The sequence below is a fragment of the Chaetodon auriga genome, chromosome 19, assembly GCF_051107435.1.
Source record: "Chaetodon auriga isolate fChaAug3 chromosome 19, fChaAug3.hap1, whole genome shotgun sequence".
Taxonomy (NCBI): domain Eukaryota; kingdom Metazoa; phylum Chordata; class Actinopteri; order Chaetodontiformes; family Chaetodontidae; genus Chaetodon; species Chaetodon auriga.
Window position 1 is genome coordinate 13,266,560 of NC_135092.1, and position 21,306 is coordinate 13,287,865.

Genomic DNA, 21,306 nt, shown 5'->3' on the forward strand with positions numbered 1-21,306 from the left:
ATGAATGTAGAAATAATGTCAAAACAAATTAATGATTAAAAAAAAAAAAACAATAACTCACATGAATTTCCAAAATCACTCTTGTCTTTTGCCTCGGACGACTTCTGATATAAGGAACCTTGAAGAAATGAAGGTATTGTGGATGGGAGAGAGAGCAGGGGAGGTAAGGAGGGGGGCGGGGTGGACAGGAGCGGGATGATGGAAATCAAATTTAAGCCAACAGAAAAACAAACTCAACAAATGAGACAGCAACAAACTCATGAGTAGGAGTGATGACATGGGGGAAGCGATCTTTCTTGATTTGGCCCCTCCTCTCCAGATCTGTGTATAGAGTATAGAGATGGATGAGAGGAGTGGGGGGGGCACGGAGGTTCTGTGAGGGAGTGGCGTGATCCATCAACTTGGCTTAGTGCCTCAGCAGCAGCGGCAGGACTGATGCTGGCAGGTGAGGGGGAATGGAGGGGCTGATAAAGTGCGGGCTCCAACACAGTCAATAGAACCAGCAGCCTTGCATCTGTCACTGGAAGGTGGATGGAGAGCGTAGTGCATGGGATGAAAGGAACGATTATGTTAGGAAAGCAGGAAATGAAAAAAAAAAAACAGGGTTGAAGGACAGAGATTTGGAGAAAAATCGCCCACGTAGATGGTTTCTGGCGCCAACTGGGCTTTTCGGTTGCGCTTTTGTTGTGGCCAGGTTGCACGCTGAAGTGGAAAGCAGCGTAGAATGGCAGCCAGGGATAGTGCACTAGCACACATAATATTCAGTCTCCCTGGGACATCCATAAACAACTATACAAACAATGAAGTCCTTATTGGAGAGGGAGAGAGCCACAGGCAGACAAGTGGACCGACAGGAAAATCAATGGCTTGATAGATGGGGCTGGTGTGTACATGTAATCAGGCAACAGGGAGGCCGGGCTGGAGCGGGGGGAGGTGACTGTCAGGGTCAGTCTAACTGATGGCCCATTTGAACCCATCCTGTAGAGTTTCTATTCATCTGTGCATTTACAGTATAGCCAGAGTAAAAGCATGCATCGGTGGGTGGGCTCAAAAGGAAACCTCAGAGACCCAGACGGACAAAGATTATTCTTTCCTGACAACACAGAGCTGGGGGGGGGGGCAGGAAATCATTGTCTGTGTTTCAGCCATTACTTCCTTGAATATGGCACATTTCCAAACTCATAGAAGGATACTGTCAAAACTGATGTGATCATCAGGGTAGCCAAAGGTTAACTTTTGCTTCTTGGTGGAGAGCTGATGTTAACTGAAACTGCTGATTATACGCCAAAGGTATTTATTTACATTTAATCAAAACTTTTCAACCACTTAGTGTAAATAAGCTCATGTTCCTGGAAGGCTGACGTGAGCCTCAGAATCGAGATTTTTCCAGTCTCTGCCGTTTGATAGCAATAAAGCATTTGCCCTTGCAGGAGTAGGCGCTCCCCTTTCTCTACATCAATATGTCAAGAAAATGTCATGTCTGAGCGCGGGGTTACCAAAGGCTTGGAAAACAACATCAGAATCAAGGAGGACAGACCACAGAGGGAGCGCAAAACAGAGATTTAGTCAGGTCAGCCGCAGTGAACTGTGAAAACTATACCCTTGTGTTAGAGTTCGGAAGTTCCATCTGAACAGGCAGAGTGCAACCTCTCTAGATCAATCTGTAGGTGCTTAACTTTGTTAAATCCACCCCCCAAACTCCAGGACAGTCTAAATGTGATAAACAAGCTACAAAGTAAATTATAACAAAACTCTTCGCTTTTTGACTCAGGTCAGGTGTGTTTTCACGGTGGGCACTGTCTCTCGCTGAGTTCTATTTCCAGCTCTGGTCGTATCATATTCCTTTGCCAGATTTCTGCGATGGATTGCAATTGAAATGATTTAAATAAATTCAAACAACCGAAAATAAGATCAAGCTGCAATGGAATCCAGAGACACGTGTTTGCTCAGATCCCAGCCCGGCACTGGAGGGAGCAGATCAGCGGTCCGAGGTGAGTTCAGATTGCACACAACTTCCATTCCCAATCATATTTGCCATAATGTGAGCTTTTAGATAATGGGCCGTTCTCCTAAATGCTCATGGAAATGGTCATTAGCATTGACATAAGTGGCTTCACCCTCTTAGCTTCCAAAAAAATCAATCCCTGAAATGATCCTAAATCTATATCATTATGGCTTTATATTCTCTGCAAACTGGCCATCAATCTACCGAGAACTAATGCTTCGGAGATAGGCTGAGTCGCGTGCAGTGGGGCGGGCTGAGCGTATGTTGTGCCGCAGAGGGAGATAAAATAAGACGAATAAGGCAAATAAGAGCGGGTCTTCCTGTAGATTGCTCCCTGATGTTTCTATACACTGCAGACATATGACCTTGGCTATAAAATCAGCTAATGCATTCCTCTGATGCTAACGTTTTAAATGAAATCACTGAACACTGAAGTCATAGCTTCCCGTCAATCCTCCGTACATATGGACATGCAGAACAGCATGCGCTTACTTTGGACAGAGACATGCAGAACCATCAGCCAGCTGCGTCTAAAGATGCATACTGACCACCGATGTGATGTCAACCATAACCTACAGTACATCATGTCGACACCATACTGCAGGTAGCAGTTTACAACCCCATGGTGCAGCAAAATCTCAGATCAGCTGCACACAGTGACGGCCAGCTGTACCAAATTCTAGACATCCAGCAGCCCGGCCTCTGTTATATTATTAGTGTCACGATCACCATCTGTAGTGGGTTATACACACGATGGAGGCATCTGTGACAGTGTGTGGGTCTAACACCTTCAAAGATGTTTATTGGAGAGGATTTTTATTAAACCAGACACAGAGTTTAACTCAGTTACTGTGCAGCCTTTACAGCTACCTCCTCCTCACCCTCTTTCTCTTGTTATCACAGAGAAGAGGGCAGAGACTGTTTTAGCAGATGAAGCTCAAGGTATCAAATTCTGTATACGGTGGTTTCTTAATACTGCAGCTAACACACGCATGCACGCACACACTCGTGCATCAGAGCAACTGCGGCATGATTCCAATCTGTGAATGTATTACAAAGGAGTGGGAGCAGGATTTTTGGCTCAAATAAACTGCGTGGCTGTTTTTAACTTGCTTGGAAGAAAGAGGAGCAGAAAACAATTCGTTGCCTGCAGGAAAAGATCTGGCCGTACCACAAACTGCTTTGGCCTTTTTTTTATTTAGGAACAAAACAGTAAAACCAATAGGAGAATTGTGATTTATGCCAAAGACATGCTGGTGCATCCTGTAGCCTTTAGTGTACTTTGAAATTATTGCAGAGTGGAGTATTATGTACAATACTTGTTCACTTTCCAGCACATGTAATTGTCAGCACTTTGCGGCCTCATGTTTCCTCTCATTGGACCTAAGGAATCCAGAGTTTTTAAATTAAGGTAGTAATCAAGGCAGCCTTGGTAGTTGTGACCCCCCTTATGTAATTACAATATAATCACTTATTATTATTTTAAATATAACTCCCAAATGCTTAGCCGGTGACAAGGATAATTACTTAGAGTGCTTCCCCATGTGGCCAAGTCTTTTTTTAACATACATATATCTGCAGCAGAGCTGACACAGGAAAGGATGTGCAGTGGTTTCTGCTTTTATGTCACTTTTATCCAACAGCTTTTGTGTTTCATGTATGTGCAAATAATGAGATTGAGTGCAGAGGACAGAGTGAAAGGCGTTTTGGCATGTCTTATTGTTTATGTATGAGTGAAGAGCGAGTGAGCGACAGGGTGAGTGTGTTATGTGGCGATGTGAAACACAGCGTGGTGATGAAAGAGCAGAGCGAAACTCATGGTCAAAGGGTGAAGACATGTCTTTGGTTGGCAGGTCAGAGAGAGTAGCAGAGGATTAGTCGGGTACTCACTCTGCATGCACAGCCCATCGGTGCAGTTCTTGGACTGGAGCACCATGCCCTCACAGTCCTTTCCCCCGTTTTTGGGTGCCGGAGCGCTGCATTCTCTCCTCCTCCAGTGGGTGCACTCTGTCCCACAGGTGGACCACTTACTCCACTCTGTCCACAGGCCATCCACTACCACACAACAGACAGAACGGATGGGGGTAGATTGAATGAAATGGCAAATGAGAAGATGAGGACAAACGAGCGAGTGATGAGTGGGTGAGCGGATTCCAGACAGCGGGAGATATGTGGGAGAGAGGCACACACGTAAGGGTGGAGGCACAAACAGAGCGAAATATGTAAACACAGAGTTGTATCATATTTTATGTATTTTGTTTTTGTGTACCTGTACCCTTTCCACCCACTTCTAAGTGGGTGTATTGTAATTTTAAGCCGTACCTGGGCAGAGAGGGTTACACGCCAGCTTCTGGATGCCTTGCCCTTCGCAGATGGCGCCGCCGTTGAGTGGGGCGGGGTTGGTACAGCTTCGTGTGCGTTTCTGGTAACCACGGCCACAGCGGTTGTTGCACACTGACCACTCCGTCCATGTCGACCATCCACCGTTCACTGGAACGCATGGTGATAAAACGGGTTAAGATATCACTCAGACTGATTGTTTGTTTTCTTACAAGGATCAGGATGAATTAAAATATAAACTAGGATGAAATGAAACTCAATTTAACAAATGAAATGGGACACGCAGTAAAAGCACAGAGAGACACAGAATAAAATCATTCCATTTGGATTCGATTAAGTTTGTCAACGCATCTTTAACTGGAATCCCTGCAGTCTTGGACATCTGGATTCACAACTGTTTGCCACTGTGAAATGTATATATAGAGTTTTTGTGTTTTGACCCTGAAATCTCTTCTGGTCAGATTGCTGCATTTTCCATTCACTGATTCCTCCTAATGCCTCTCTTCCCTCTCTCATCCATCTCTGTCAGCAGTTAAATCCAGTGCAGAGTGACACCAGGGCTTGTGGCTGAGAACAAGTCTGTGGCATTTGCAATGGTGGAACTGGGCCCCTTGGAGCCTCCGACTTTCAAATGTGACATGCTTATGGGTGAAGCCCAAAATACTGGACTCTGGGGGAAGACTGCCAAAGCCCCACATTTCTTTACTGTCTGCTTTCTTTCCTCCATGGATCATGGATGTATCTTCGCTCTTCCTCTTTTTCTCTGTCCTGTTTTTTTTTTTTTTTCTCTTTTGTTGCCAGCTTGTGCTCCTGTTTCCAGTGTCCTTGTAACATTTTGGGCTGGAAACCGCTTGGCTAAATGCACACTGCCTGTCGTTCTCACTTTCATCACAGCCCTCTCTTATCCTTTGGGTTTCTCATACTGGTTTACAGGGTACACATAGAGCACAACCATGAATGAATGTGCGAGGAACCAGTTTTGTATAAAGAAGCAACGAAGGCACAAATTGATGGAGTGGTTTGTTGTGCTTCTCTCCAGGATGAGCTGACAACAAAGCAGTTTATTCGACACTTAAACAGCGACCCTTGTCCCTGAGATCTCTCCCTCTCTTGGATTTATCATTTATGTTCCTGAATCACCCTTACATTGATCCCCACAGCAACATTGTCCTTAATGTTCACATAACTGTAGATAAACACAACAAAAAGGACGCTAACAAAGCACCTCCAGCAGATTTGAAACTCAGCCCTGGTAAAAGCATCAGTTTCAAGCATCTGTTCACTTTTGTTTTGTGTGCATCTTCCACATGCATGCAGCACCTTTTCATTCAGCCTGAATATGCATTGCCTCCAGCAGGCGTTGAAGTTCAACTTCGCAGCATTGCTGTGCAATAACAGTCATGTCAGTTGATGTTAGGGAGACGGTGGGTGAATCTGTGTGAAACCACAGCAGGAGTCTCTTTAAGTATGGCTCAGCACCTTGCTCGCAGTTCAGAAAATCACAAATCTTCCAGTCTTTGCACACCTTCCGGCAGGAACAAAATGAGTGAGTGTTACACGCCGCGGGAGAGAGAGGGATTTGCTTTATGCAGAGTGAATTTCAAATTGGCTTTATTTTGAGTTGAGAATCCAAATTTTGAATTGGACACCTTTTTCTCTACACTACTGTCTGACTTCACTGATCTCTCATCCGGCCAGCAAGGAGCGTGGCTGTTTGCAGGTCAGGAGATGTGAGACCAGCGTTGGATCTCTTTAACTGTGTTGCTCAGTGTTCAGAGAGTTTACCATAGACAATAACTGTGGCGGTGGTGCTGCGTCTCTTGGCCACGATGTTCTTGGCCACACAGGTGTAGTTGGCCGTGTCAGAGAGGCGGGCCTGTTTGATGATCAGGTTGTGGTCGATGGTGATGTAGAAGTTCCTGTCATCTGCAGGATCAATAACCTCCTCGTTCTTTAACCACTCCACCTGAGGAGAAGAAGAAGAGGAAGAGAACACAAGGTGAAAAAAGAGAAAAGACTGGCAGCTCAGAGACAACAGAGGAGCATTTCAAACGGATGCCGTGAGTGAAGGTGGGAGACAGGTTGACCTCATTAAACTGTAGAGAAATCACAGCAAAGTGTTTAAACAGCTATAGTTTTTCTTGTCTTCAGGTAACCTCTCAAATAGCAGTGAGTGCCAGGATTAGAGGCACAATTGTTTATGTCTCTGAGGTTCTGCTACAAAAAGTCAATATCTATCATGCTCTTTTTATTCTCCCCCAAGAACAAAGCGCTACAGTAACAACAGCATCGTCAGACAACAGACAGGAAGAAAACTCTCCACAATTCCTGAAGCTGAGAGGCTCTCTGACCTTTCCTTATGAGTTTCATTTCTCTAAATGATGCTGATATTGAACTCCCTGCACTATCACAGAACAGGGGACCATTTAGAGCCTTTATTTGGCTGTAAATCACCAAGATCCTTTTTTCTTTTCAAGGGGTGTAAAGGTTTGGAAAAGAATAACACGCGCCGCCTCACACTCTGCAGCCACTGTGATTCAAAACATGTCCTGGTTCTCTGGTTTTCTTCAAAGAAGCTGTCCAGTGATGAGGAGGCGTGGAAAATAACAGACTTCCTGTGTATTGTGATATCCCACGAGGAGCAGGCCGTGATAAGAGATGAGACACTAAGGAGCAGTACAGGCAAAGATAAGCGGGATGTTTATAAAGAGTCTTTCTTGTAAGAGATTAAGTATCTCAAAAAAAGTGGGGCAATAACCTGATGTAAGGTCTGCCAAGACAAAACAGTGTGCGGGCTCACTGTTGTTGTTGGATTTCCTAAGAAAGAACACAGAAACAGCATGCAGTGGTGTTTAGGTGTACAACACATTGGCCATTGTTGTAAGACCAGCATTGTTAGAAGAAAAGATGGGCTGATTGCGACCTGCGCTGGTTTACACCAGCTTCACTAGTGTGTGTGTTAGCGCCAGATGACAGATATCAAAGATGCCATCAGCGTCACACCTCAGCAAGGCTGTCAGCTGTCTCACCCGGTGGGAGCGCATTGGAGAGACTTAGAAGAAAATATTTTCAATACTTCACTGCACAATTACTTCACACTTAACCTCTTCTTATCCCGCCCTCCTTCAAATCAGTGCACACAAGACTTTGATCGTGCAGCTCATAAAGACAATCATCCCTGTGACAACTTCCATCTGAACAAACACTGGATGCAAACTTAATATCAGCAGAGCTTTACAGTAAATCTCTGTAAGCGTGGTGCATATTCTCTGCTGATTTGGCGCTTATGAGTGTTTTTCTCCATAAACATGTGTTGGCTCAATCAATCTCATGGAGCCAGGAAGGAAAGGATTCGCCTCCCAAGCCGTCTACCAGCTGAAATTAAGCCTCTCTCTCACAACAGCATAATGCAATAAAGTGCTGTGTGATGTAAGTTCGTCGTGCTCACTCCTCGACACGATGCTACAGCATTATGAGCATCTCTTGCCACACAAAGAGAAAAGCATGTTTTCATATTTAATTTAATTTATAACTAGACGCAGCTTCATTATTACATAATAAGTGAATGCTGCAGTATGAAAACAAAAGAAAAAGAAATTTGAATCTAATTTAACAGCAGATTTGTTAGAATTACTGACTTCATGCCATTTAGGGAGTGAGTGAAGTCTTATTTCTGTGACCTTAAACCTGCATAGGTAAAAACACATTCAGTAAGACTGATGGCGCGAATAACACTTGAATCCCAAGTTAGGAACACGATTTAACTCCAGCAATTTATAGCAAGGCATGTGCATATATGATAGGTGTACATAATTAGACATTTCGGTATTGTGCTATTGAATTGGCTCCCGTTTTAATGTTATTACGACTAATCTGTTGTGACATCTGCTGAGGTGGCAGTTAGACATCTGTCACGACTTTCAGAATTGAAGCACCAGAAGAATTCAATGATAACTCACTAAACTGCAGCTTCTGGTGATAGATTTCAACATCGAACACATCTTTTCCTCTTATTATCTATGCACAAACACAAACAAATAACTCCTGTGCTTGATGCATGATGCACATTTACCACTCCATCATTATAGATTACAAGATGGCTACAGTGATTACAGTGAATGCATCAGTGTACTTATTGAATAAGGGGCTACGTGGATTTTTGTGTGTGTTTTTGTGTTGCAGTATCGCCATCAATCTTTAATAGTGAATGAAACTAATAAACATGACAAACGCGACCACTGAGAAAGACCCTCATGTTGAGGGAACAAAGATCAGACAGTGATCCGATTGCCATTTTGTGCATCCTTTGTTCCATATGTCATGATGAAAAGAGAAGGAACACAAGTCCAATAAAACAAATAAAGATGATGCAAACAAGAGAAACGATGGTTTTTGTTGACATGCCAAATATTTGTCTCTCAATGCACACATCAGTGTGTGCAGGGCACAGGGCATTATAGGAAGTAAAAGGTCTGTTCTTCGAATAGAGATTGACACTGACATACAAAGAGGTGGTTAACCAATTTTGCACCAATCACAGAGGCAGCCTCTCCAAACGTGCTGCATTCAGATGTCAAGAGCACTTTTATATGAGAAGGTAATTAAAAATTGAACAAAAGAGCTTTTCAGCGCAGATGGAGAGGTGGGAGGGAGACGGAGTGACGAGGGATAGAAAGTGGTAGAAACTCATGTCAGAAGTGGGAATGTGTGTGTGTGAGAGAGCAAAAGTGAGCAACAGTTCACCCATCATTTATTCTGCGCGGACTATAATTGGGACTCATTAATAAAACCAGAGATGAAAAGGTAAGCCAATCTCTACACCACACTTGTGAAAAGATTTCAAATGATTAAAATTCAGCAGCAGACTACATCTCATATAGCACTTGTCCAACTTTGTCTCATGCCAACAGACTCAAACATGCACGCAGCGACACACAAACACACACACATGCTAACACAGCCACGCACTCGCAGCTCGTTAGTGTCTGATTGGCAGCGAAACATCCGGAGAGGTAATTGGCACATTTCTTGTCATTAACGAAGGGAAATTGCCACATGTCAGCTGTCATAAAGAGAGGGAGTCTTCCTGTCTGGTCGGAGGAAGTGACAGCAAGAGAGAGAGAGACAGATGGAAACTTAAACCTAGAGAGGAAGACAAGGAGAGAGACAAAAAGAAAGAGGTAGGTAGATGGAAGACGGAGAAGGGAAGATACTAGATGAGCGAGAAGGAGAGCAGACGCAGGAGAGTGACCGCTAGTGTGCCAAAATATATGATACATCATGACTGAGACGCAAAGACGACCAAGGCAGAATAAAGATGGGGGATGGAGGAAAAAGGTTACAAAGAGGTGACTTAGTCTTGCAGAGGTGAAGACCGAATGAATGAGAAGGAAAAGGGATAGACTACAGCAAGACGTAAACAAAGAAGAAAGAGCTCCGACTCAGAGGAGACAGCTTTCTCATCTCTTGAACTCTGGAAAATTCACAGAGTGGGATACATGAGACGGCATTGAGAAAAATAATACAGACAGGTTCGAAAAGGGAGACGTCAAAAGGACGATCTATACAGGATGGAAGAGGGAAATCAGGGACGTCTAAAGTGATGAATCAGTGACATGTATGTGTATGGGAGGAGCCACAGCATGCGTACATATGGTACAGCCACAAAAAAGACACGGGTGCCCTGGTTCATTCATGTGGAGGAAGCCAGAATTTGCCTGTCAGCATCTTGTTTTCAGCTGCAGTGACTTGTTTGTGGTGCTGCCTTTTACACACTGAAACTGGGTTCCATTTTGGAGGCAGGAACCTCTGAGGTTTGCATTTCTTGACCAAATATGAAATAACACTACAACAAAGCTTTTTCCATTTGAAAGGCTTCTCTACAACCCGAGACCAGCTTTCTTTTGCCCATTTTTTTGGACAAAACAATGCATTGTGCACTGGTCTATTTTTAATGGATTTCTTCTGATCTTCATCAAGTTAAGTCAGGAAATTAGATAACTAAAAAAAGCCACAGAAAGGTGTAAATATATGAAGACAGGCTGTTTGTTCTGTCTGAAAACAGTTCTGTGGCTATGTTTACCATTGGAATAGCATCATTACTCCTTAATGTGATGTAATTCATGATGAGACAGGATGCTGAAGCAGAGCACTAGATAATGAGCAATCAGTCTAGCATGGGATGACTCCTGATGACGCACTGTTTTCCCTATTTCGTGTGAGTTTTCTGACCATTTAAGGGCAGTGGAAACAAGCAGTAAACACATGAGCGACATTATCAACTTAGAAAGCGGATATAGGAGCTTGTTAGCAAATGGTTGCTTATGTACACACTCTTCGGATACAGAGCATTAGCATTCATTCAAAGTCGCGTTTGTGTCCACCTGACACTCCGAGCCCAGTATTCACTTTGATCTCAGCTCTGCTTTTGGTCTCCAGCAACTCCTGAGAAAAATATCTTGCTCTTTAGCCGCTAACTGCTCGACTATGTTAACCAGCTTGTCACGACTCCTGTCTGTCAGCCTTTCGGTGCTGAGCAGGTAGCGTACAGTGGGGTTGTCTTTAACGTTTTTTGCTGAAAACAACTGCTTACTGCGGCTGCAAATGAGACTGGTGAGACTGAACCAAAACAGATTGATTACAGCCACCTTAACCTTATACACAGGTTGACATTTGTCCTGCATGTGTCTACAGTTTATGTCTAACATCATACCTTGAACTGTAAACAGGTGTCAAGACAACTGACTTGTGATAAACTTGTAAAACAAAGGCACACTTCTGGCCTTTCATTCTTGTGAGGGACCCACCATGGTGGTCTATACGTCCTGAACTGGGACGCAGCTTCAGTCTTTCCACTGGCACTTCTCCTCCTGCTAGCAAACAGGACTGGCTACAGACCTGGCTGCAGCAGCAGCGTAGGAGTAAGCATGGAGTGGGATGCTTCTGTGCTCTGCCAGGGTGTGCCAGCACAACACTAATTAGCCCAATATACAGAACACACTGTATACAATCCACTTACTTGTTAAGAACCAGTGCAAGGCAAAACCATTCATTACTCATTGCTGTTGTGTCAGAAATAGAACGTACAGCAGAGTGTGGGGGTGGAGCGGGGTGTGAAAAGGAAGAACGGGGAGGGAAAAAAAATGTTCCACAGAAATGTGCGAGACTCCTCTACAGAGAAGTCATTATGAGCGCTCCTGCTTCTCCACATGAAGTCGAACTATCTATCCGATGTAATTTATTCATTTCCCTTTTCTCGCAGCATATATCCGCTCCAGGCTTGAATGACACACCTGGAGAATGAGCCACAAAAGGTTACAAACTGATTATTCAATCATTCACTACGAGACAACAAGCCATATGCTCTGCATCTGCCTGTATGACAAGTATGGAAATGTGAGCTGTATAAATATTAACAAGCTGAAATACACTAGGTGTGATGTCTTGAGATGTGATGAGAGAAAATGTTTGTATGTGTGTGTATGCCTGTATTACTTGCTTGTATCTATATATGGATGTGTGTTTGTGAGGGTGTGTTGTGTGGAGGAGCTGGGATGGGATGGGGTTGGGCGGAGGAGGGAGACAGAGGTGGAGTCGGTACTACTGCAGGTGCCCATAGAGAAGACAGATCACTGAGGCTCGAGCCGGGAGTAATGACCCCGTCCAGCTCAGTCCGGCCTAAAGCTCTCCACAGTCTTTTGAAGGAGAACAGCCATTTCTTAAACTAGCTCCAAGGACAGCCAGGCACTTCGCTGTTGCAACACAACTCTCTGTTTTCTCTTGCACAGTTCGTATGCCTCTTAAAATACGACTCCTAGAATCACTCACCGCCTACGGTAAAACCAAACCAAAGTTGGGGGTAGTTCATGTTTTCACCACTCTCTTCTTGTCTGTTTTTTAGGGAGGTATCCAAAAAATTGTTGATTATATAGTGGTGATGTGAGTATGGGATTTCTGCCATGATATTGTACATTTTGTTTTCAAGCCAAATTTTTTTTGATACATCCATGTGTGGGTGGACAAGTTGGCTGCTGAGAGGCACACGCTATTTTATGTGAAATAATAAATAATAAACGAATACAAACTATTACTAAGGCTGCAGCTTTGCAAGCTGGAGAAGTGAGTGATACACTCTATGCATGCAGTCCTTGGTCTCCCGGAGACTCCTCTGGCCTTTTAGAAAAGCTTATATGATAACACCAGCCAGAGAGAGGGTTTTTGTGCACTGATAGAGGTCAGAACTCTCCCTGTATATAATACTACCTTCAGGAGCAAGGATAAAAATGCTGGAATCGATTCAAAAGTTCAGTTCAAATGGCTCAAAAATCATTTTAAAGTGATAAAGAAACAGTGGCCAAAATGAGAACTCTCTCATTTATGTTTCATTGCCATGTTAAATGAAAATACCACCTGGCATCCTGCAATTCACCTTCCCTACGATTCCAGGCTGCATGGAGAAATGTCATTATTTAATATGCCCTTTTTGGAAATGTAAACAAAAGAAGCTGCGTTTACCTCAAGGGCTTGGGAGAAAGCTGTGATGGCAGATGAGCCAGTGATTGAAGAAGAATGGCAAAGGGCTTGTCAGTACATGCGCTGGTTTTATTTTCTAGTATCAGCGTAAATCTTTGCATCCTTCTAGAGCCTCAAGCTGCACTTTTCGTCTCTGTCCTAGAATGAATAATGTTTTGTTTTTCTCATAGGTGGTCTGTTGGAATATATGTGCAGAAAATCCCTTGGGTCTAAGATTTTACATGCAAATGTTTGTTAAGGCCTGACCCATTGGAGGTAACACTAGAAAGGCCAGTGACTTACAGAGGACAGCAGAGCTCACAGATGTTGGGCCATTAGAGTAAATCACAGCCTTTGCACTGATTGACAGGTGAGTGCCTGAAGGGCAATCTTTAGTTGGTTGCCACAGGGATTTGGTTTGGCCTCCTGACACCTTCTCTCCCATGGGCAACCTTAATAAAAACACACTTCCTGTTTCACCGGGCACTGAAGTGCTGTTACTCTTGACATCACTGCCCTCCCCCCCTTCCTTCTCCTCATAACTACACTACACACCATTTTGACTGGGAGGAAGCACTCAGCTATTTCTTGACAAGGTGACCTGACGAGCTGCCGTTTGCGCTATGCCTTCACTTTGCCTATTAACTGGAACTGGGCCTAAAATCAACATTAGTCACTGACATTTACACAGTTTGATGGGTGGAAAAGGGGGATACTGGATCTCCATAAAGGGCCGCAGTCTAGATATTTGAGCTGCATTGGATTTTATGACATAAAGCTCAGGGCTGAGAGTCACTATCGGTACATGCAGTCAACAACAAAAAGTGAGGAAACATAATTTGAGCCAAATAACAAAATCCACTGTCCATATGGATTCACAGAACTACATGCGAACCCCTTGAATTTGACTCTGGCTGTTCTCCCAGCTGTCTAAATTCAGCTGCTTTCCTCACTTCTCTGGATGAGGGGGTGTGAAATAAAGATCTTTGTGCTTCCTGGCTTTCTTCTCAGTAAAGCCAATGGACTTAATCATGGCAGCAGGGCCTCTTCCCTGCAGAGCATCAATGACTCGTTACCCATGATAACACGGCAGGACCCCGGCTGACTGAGGAGATGCCTGAAATAAAATCCCGCTTCCATGGAAACAGGCTCAGCAGCTCACGGCGCTGCATCACCTCTGAACTCTTGTCTTTCTCTCAGGGCTGTGACAAGTGCTCTGAAGTGGAGATGGAGATGGAGGGCACGGCGGGAGGAAAGAGAAAGGAACAATACAGCTGCATTCTTTCACAAAGGAGATTTAAGTCCATTTTATGAGCCTGCCACATATTCATCAATATGAAAAGAGGCCCACTGTTATGTCTGTGGATGCTCTTAAGATGTTGATGAAAGAGACTCACGGAGGTATTCAAGGAGACGGATCCGCGTTGAGCTTATGGAAAGTCTCCATCCCTGTCTTTACCTTAATTGCTCTACGGGCAGAACTCAGCAAGTAAGCCCACGTAACACAGAAACCAAGCCTTTCCTGCCAATTCACTCCCTCTCCATTCCTTCCTAGAATAGCCTCAACAGTTACATTTTCCTTCTGCTCTTGATTAAGTATATATCAAATATTCATATCTATGGAAACGTGTAACAATGAGTTTTAGAGAGCCTGGCGACTGTCTAATGTATTCAGACCGTACAAGACGCTCAGATGACTGAATCCTTGTGCTATTTCAGAAACCTCACTTGCAGTATTTCAGTCCTCCAAGGCCAAAGTTCCATTGGTAATGGTCGCAACGAGAGCCAAAATAAATGCCTGCTGCTTGTTTTCTTTGCATCTGTGTGTGCCTGCATGTGTGTGTGTGTGTGTGTGTGTGTGTGTGTGTGCGTGCCTTCCACAACTTCAGGTCTCTCTGTACACCAGAAAATCAATGTATCAAGTGTGAAAAACCTGTCAAAAACAAGAGCAAGGATACCTCTGACTCGACTCCAAATATAAAAACTTCTGTTTCGTATGTTCTGTTGCAAAAAGCTGCTGCATCATCACAGGAGCAATCCTGATTATTCAGCATAATGTTTCGTTTTTGAGGGCAAGGGCCCCCGCAGAAAGCCAGCAAAGACTCAAAACCACTTAAGTAGAATCACAGAATGTCATTACTGTGGTAAACCATCGTGAAAACCTATAATGTAAATCATCTGAAAACTGGGAAGACAAAGAGGGGACACAAAGCTCGTACCGGATAACATCAAATAGCGCAGTTCCACTTTGTAATCTGAGATCAAAACTAATTGTGACTGACTTTGATTCTCAAGAACATGGGCTTCGCAGCTCTGACACTGTGTGTGTGTGTGTGTGTGTGTGTGTGTGTGTGTGTGTGTGTGTGTGTGTGTGTGTGTCTCGGTGTGAGTGAGTAACTCTGGTAACTGCTTGTTTATAACAGCTGCTAAAAAACTGCCACTACAGCTGACCCCAATAACACCACTTCCTTAAAACCGAAGTAAAAACATCAAGAACATAAGAAAGTGTCAGTGCATTCAACCATTTAACTGCCGGGAAGCTTTTCTAACAGTAAATTGTCATTTGAGTACCGTCAACGAGGACAACAGAAAATAATGATAGCTGTGATGAACCGAAATGACAGATTTTCTTCGTAAACCTCTTTTATTCAAAGTCCTTCTTCCAGAACATCAGCTGCGCATCTTCCTCTGCCAGCTGGTCAGCCACAATCACACGGCTCTCTCTATAGATGAATGGGCTTTCCGTGCTCAGTTGAGTTGCTGGCACCATGTTATCTTCTGTGCTGTTGCATGCAGACATGTTAATGTCCTTGCCGGTACTTGCCGACATGTGACATTTATCAATCAGTCGGTGCAGTGTGTGCGTCCTGCTTCGTCTTTCACATGAAAGAATAGCTTTGGAACCCTGCAACAGGGCACAATGTCCATCACATGCAATCCAAATGATTTAACAAAAGTGCTGTAAGAGCATGGGTTTTATGGCTCAGCCACAGCCTGCCATCCTGCCAGCCTCTCCCTCACTAGGCAAAGGCCTGTAAAGGAACCACAGAGCGAACTGACAGCCCACTGGAGGCCTGACAACAACCCACTGGATCCAACCCCGACAAACCTCAACAGCTCTTCTCTCTCTGCCTTCAGCCTCTCTCATCCTCTCTCTCTCTCTTTTTTTTTTTTTTTGGTCTTAGATGGCTGACAGATCTTTCCTTCACAATGACTGCTACGTATTTCTGCAGATTCATATGCAACCACAGACTTAGCCCATCTGCTTTTTCCGAGCTTTTTTTTTTTTCCTCTAGCGGGCTTCGTGTGAGAAAAGGCCTGACAAACACAGATGAAAAAGCAGCACTTTGGGTTTTGTCCTTTTTTTTTTCCCCACTGAGGCAGCTGTGTTTGAGTTCAGGAAAAAAAGAAAAAAAAAAGACGGGAAAAAACAACTTGTGGAATGGAACTGTTGTCTTTTTGTAGCCATGAGGTAAGTAGGAGTAATTAAAGAAGCTGAAAAAGTGCCTCTGTACACACAAAAAATTCAAAATCACAGAAAGAAATGCAAACAGAGAAAACAGTCACTGCTCAGAAAATGATGCAGGCAGGGAGAACTGAAAACTGTTCATGCTTTCTCCCCCTGGAAGAAGTGAACTGCTTCAAATGCAATTTCTACTTTTAGACTGTACCTATGCTATCAATTGTTGAATTACCCTTCACTGTACATCTGGGTTGCCACGGCAACTCCATATATCAGAAAGCATAGATGTGTCATGATTGGACCCCGGCTGAGTCTTTAATCGCAGCACTGAGCCAATCCAGGATTGACAGGGAGACCTCAGACAGGCGGACAGAATCACCAATACTACAGGGCTGTTACAGCAACACGATCAGACTGAAGCCCGGCTTGTATAAGGGGAGGCTGCGGAGTGCCAGTCCCAAACTTTAGCCCATTTAGTCTGTCAGCACTTTCAGCGGGGATAAATGCTGTGCAGTTCCACTCACTTAACTCGGCTTTTCCAGGTCAATCACAAGCCTTTACAGAGTTCAGTCTCTACAACCCCCCCCCCCAACTCAAAAAAAAAAAAAAAAAAAAAAACCACCGAAGTCCCCCACCTATCAAACCACCCTTTCATCCTCTATTTATGTTCCTGCAATCTCAACTGAGCCTTTTCAAATGCAGCTATAACAGTTTTCTACTGTAGGGCAGGGAGGAAGTAGAGCAGGGAGGAGATACTGGCCGAGCTGAGGTAACGCAGGGACACAACTGGTTTTATTCTTTTTTCCCTTCAGCAGATAATTGCAATTTTCTCTCCTCTGACCAAATTGCAGCGACTGGCCAATGTTCAGGAAACACCCAAACAGCTTAAATAGCCCGGGCAGTGGTGGAAAAATGTCCTTATCTGTGTTCTGGACTGTGTCAGATTTATTCAGTGTTATTTCATTACAACTTGTGGAAATGAGTTCAAAACGGGGCACAATTCTGCAATCAACACAGTTTTCACCTTCTTATATGGAGTAGAAACACAGAACCAATGACAAATGAAGCTACGCCTGCAGCTTACTCCTCACACCATCCTGCATTCACTCCTCACACATGCTCACTCATAATTTCTTTGCTGTCGCTGTCTGGGACTGTTAATTGAGATATCTGCTGTGCTCATCATCTGTCCAAAAGCACAGCGACACACCTTCATTGTGAGCCTATCATCTCGCTGCTGTCTTTTTAAATATGATTCCCTCTCTCTGCTACAGTTCTGTCATGTGGCTGTTATGACAACTACAATTATGTAGGAGTTGGACATTTTAGCTACCCATTATAAACTACAAATGATAGCGATATTTCCAGAAACCAACCCCAAATGGTCAGTGAAGATCTTCATGTAAATCTTTTCATAGCAGTCAGTTTATTGGATTTGAGGTGAGAACTTAAGGCTGGGCTTAGGACGGATAATCACAACTGCCTGCAGTGCTGTGAGAAACATGTTAGAAAGTATATTTTCCAAGCAAATAATGTCATTATCCTAATAAGCACTGACTGGCTCAGTGAAATGCCTTTTGATCCTTACCTCAGCGGCTGGGATGCCTTCGGGTGGGCGACATTGCAGCAGCACTTCCTGTTCGAGTGACACTTCCTTCCCAAGAGGCTCCTGGTCGAACGTCTTCCTCAAGTCTATGATGAACAGACAAAAGCACATTGTGTATCATTTAGCCATATCTCATTGACAGGTGGTGAGGGCTGTTTTGAGAGATACGTTAAATATTAAATGCCGAGTCACTCAATAATAGAATTGGTATACGAACAATAAATCATCAAAAGAAAAGGCCGGGGAGTTCATCAATAATATGAGTTTAAATGTTAGAAAAAGAAAACTGAGATTTATGCTTTCTTTTTATCTCCCCCTCGCCTTCAGCACACAGATAAACTCGCCTGAGTAGATGGAAGGAAGATAGGGAGAAGGGGATCACTCGCCCTCCAATGAAAAGCCAATATTTTTGTGGTGTGAGAGCCCTGATAGAGTAGTGCAGAGCAGGGATAGTGCAGCTGACAGGGCAGGATTACTGAGGGTGTCATGCTACACTGGAACCCGAAGCCCATTAGACATATATCATCACCTGCTGCACAGACAGGAGCGGCGGGCGTCATATACAACACAGGGGAGAGGAGAGGAGAGGAAAAGGAGAGGAGAAGAGAAGAGAGCAGAGGAGAGGAGAGGAGAGGACTTAATTGGGAGTTACGGCACCACTTGGGAACTTTGGAGTTACTGAAGCATCAAATCTACAATAAAACCTCCAAACTCCACTGATACCATTTCTACAGCCTTTGCAATATTCCTGGCAAACACACTCTTTATCTTTTTTTTTTTTTTACTGACACATTTAATCTGAAGGCACAACCACATCCACCACAGCGTGGTCTAAAATAACATGTTTTTCCTATATAACAATCCTACATACATTCGGGTTTAGTTTTCCAGGGACACATGCACAAACACAGCCTCTTTTACAGTCTGTAATCTGCAACAAGAGAATAGAGAACCTGAACTGAACTCTGCAACTATGCCATCATTAAACCGAGCCAGCCCTGGGAAGAAAGTTAAGAATGGCTGAGGAGGGAGACAAACCAAGCTGAATACCGGTGCTATGACTACATGAGAGGTTATAATGAACCTTAAAGTCAAGTTCAGATCTTTAAGAGCTGAACTAAGCAAGAAATGTTAACATGTTAGAAGACCGTGTGAGATAAAGCACTGTTGTTTCTGATAAATCAGCTCTGACAGAACTGCAAACAGGTTGTGACAGTCGCAGAAGAGCTAGAAGAAGAAGTCATATGTTTTGTTTTGTTTTTTTTACCTACACCTACTTTTTCAGCGAAAAGATATTCTTCTTCTTTGCAGAATGCTCTTAATATATGGACTGCTAATGGCATTGTGTGCTAACATTAAAAAGCACACTGGCTTTGAATTGAAGTTTTAAAAAGTACCGGCAGACGTGCAGTGACAGACTGTAAGAGAGTTTGTACTCCAGAAGTCAAAAAGATCGCACATAATACGTCCCTTTCTTTTGGTACAATGGCTGTAGAGGTGTAAAAGAAGTGCTACAGTACCCACATCTATCAATAAATGTTCCTCTGTGAGGATTGAGGTATGTGTGCAAATGAATATACAAGGACAGAGCATTCCTGCTATGGTGTCTGGTATGTGATCACCTGCAATAAAAACAAATATCCCTAAAACCGGACCAAGATAGAGGTTCAATTTACTGATTTCATCACTTGTTTCTTTCCATTCAATACCTATTACATGAGGAGACATTTTGCTGAAACAAAGACATTTCACTGTTCAGCTGACTGTTCCGCATCCCCTGCAGGAGAAGCTCGATCATGTTCTTATTACAGAACACATGAACAGGCTACACCCGCAAAGCCCGAAAGAATACCTACAGTCATTTTAGGGTTCATTTTTTTATTTGATAAAATGAACCTTAAAATAACAAGTTCGACGAGAGCCCTTGTCCCAGTTCAACCTGCGAGTACGCGTGTCTTCCGGGGAATATGCCATAACTCCACAAATTTCTATGTATTACAAAAGCTGAAAGGGTAAGTGTTGAATTGAAAGCAATTTCCGTAAAAGTCTGGTATGAAATTAAAAGAGGGAATGACTGGAGGGGCATATTCTGGGACAAAGCTTTATGATATTTGATCCAAGGACAAACAGTTTTTCTTATGATGGAAAGGAAAGGAAAGGAAAGGAAAGGGAAGGCAGCAAAACTACGTCTCAGAAGGGCACCGTCGTTTGAAGTTGTAAGAATCATTGTGCTGTTGCTCTGATGTCTGAAGTGCAATGTAGAGATGGATCCGAGTTCAAAATGCCTCCAGATGATAAAAGAAGATGGAGTCACAGTATGACAGGTGATATGAGAGTCAGGCACACCTTCTCCCACACTGTGACACACTTTATGATCTACAGTACTATACGTGCGCTACAGTCAAATCCTACAAGCTAAAGATGATTTCTCCATATAAAGCTGGAGAGTATGCAAGTCTTCACTGGGTCCTGGTCTGGCTGCTCAGTGTGCAGTATTTCAACATGCCATTTGGTGGTTTAGAATGGACCACAATGCCCAGCAGCCACTTACTGGTGGTAGTGTCCATGGTAAGTGCAGGGTCTGGTTTGGAAAAAACATGTTTTACAATGGAAGACAGTGAGTTCATGATGAGAAGAAGGCTAAACTCTGCAGAACCTCCTTAAACCTAAGCAATATGAGCAGAAAAAGGATTACAAAAACCTGCAGAGGGTCACAAAATGCTAAATAATAAATGTGTTGCATTTCTGTTTCTCTTGCCATAAAACCCACGCAGTGTTTTTCTTTATTGCTTTAGTGCCAAACCAGAGACTGTTACTGCCACAACTACCACCAAGTGGATGCATTGTGCTACAGAATTTTTATTCCGTTTTATTCATGCTTTTATTACTCATGCTTCTTGTAGCGGATCAACAGCTTGTTAAACTAAAATTAAACACCCAGCGCTTGTATTATTTTTTTTCCCCATCATGATTTGCAAACTTTTGGCATTACTCTTGATGAAACACAGTAAGTGGCAGGCAAGTGATTATTTTGCACTGTATATTTTATTGGGTTTAAATTATGCTTCCCCTCCAGAGTCTCTCCTTTCCTCACTTCTCGTAACCCTGAACGGGACTGCGGGACACTGAAGGGTGTGGGACCAGCTGAGTCGACATTCCTGTGGGAGTCACACAATTCCCTCCTCAGCAGACAAACACTTCCAGCCTCGCTTGCCCTCAGAAGGATACACATATGACTATCATTACCTTAAGTGGATATGTTTGGCTACTTGTAATGCTAAATTACACATGCCTCACACTTCAGAAACAGTTTCTTCCTCGCTTGGTAAATCATTAGGTATTGGTGCAAATCTAGATCAGGAACGACTCACTGAGTTTGAG

General features: G+C 43.5%; 1 protein-coding gene across 3 annotated transcripts in view; it reads right to left on the minus strand.

Moving 5' to 3' along the window:
- unc5cb (unc-5 netrin receptor Cb) overlaps positions 1 to 21,306 on the minus strand; it is a 110,237-nt gene that overhangs the window by 17,057 nt on the left and 71,874 nt on the right. Inside the window, exons 4-8 of one of the 3 annotated variants that reach the window (XM_076757958.1) lie at positions 17,908 to 18,011; positions 6,131 to 6,311; positions 4,328 to 4,495; positions 3,896 to 4,060; positions 62 to 118 (exon numbers count right to left, since the gene is read on the minus strand). In XM_076757958.1, the coding sequence (XP_076614073.1) occupies positions 62 to 118; positions 3,896 to 4,060; positions 4,328 to 4,495; positions 6,131 to 6,311; positions 17,908 to 18,011 (675 nt within the window). The remainder of the gene's footprint in view (positions 1 to 61; positions 119 to 3,895; positions 4,061 to 4,327; positions 4,496 to 6,130; positions 6,312 to 17,907; positions 18,012 to 21,306) is intronic. The other 2 variants (XM_076757959.1, XM_076757960.1) reach the window with 2 other exon arrangements.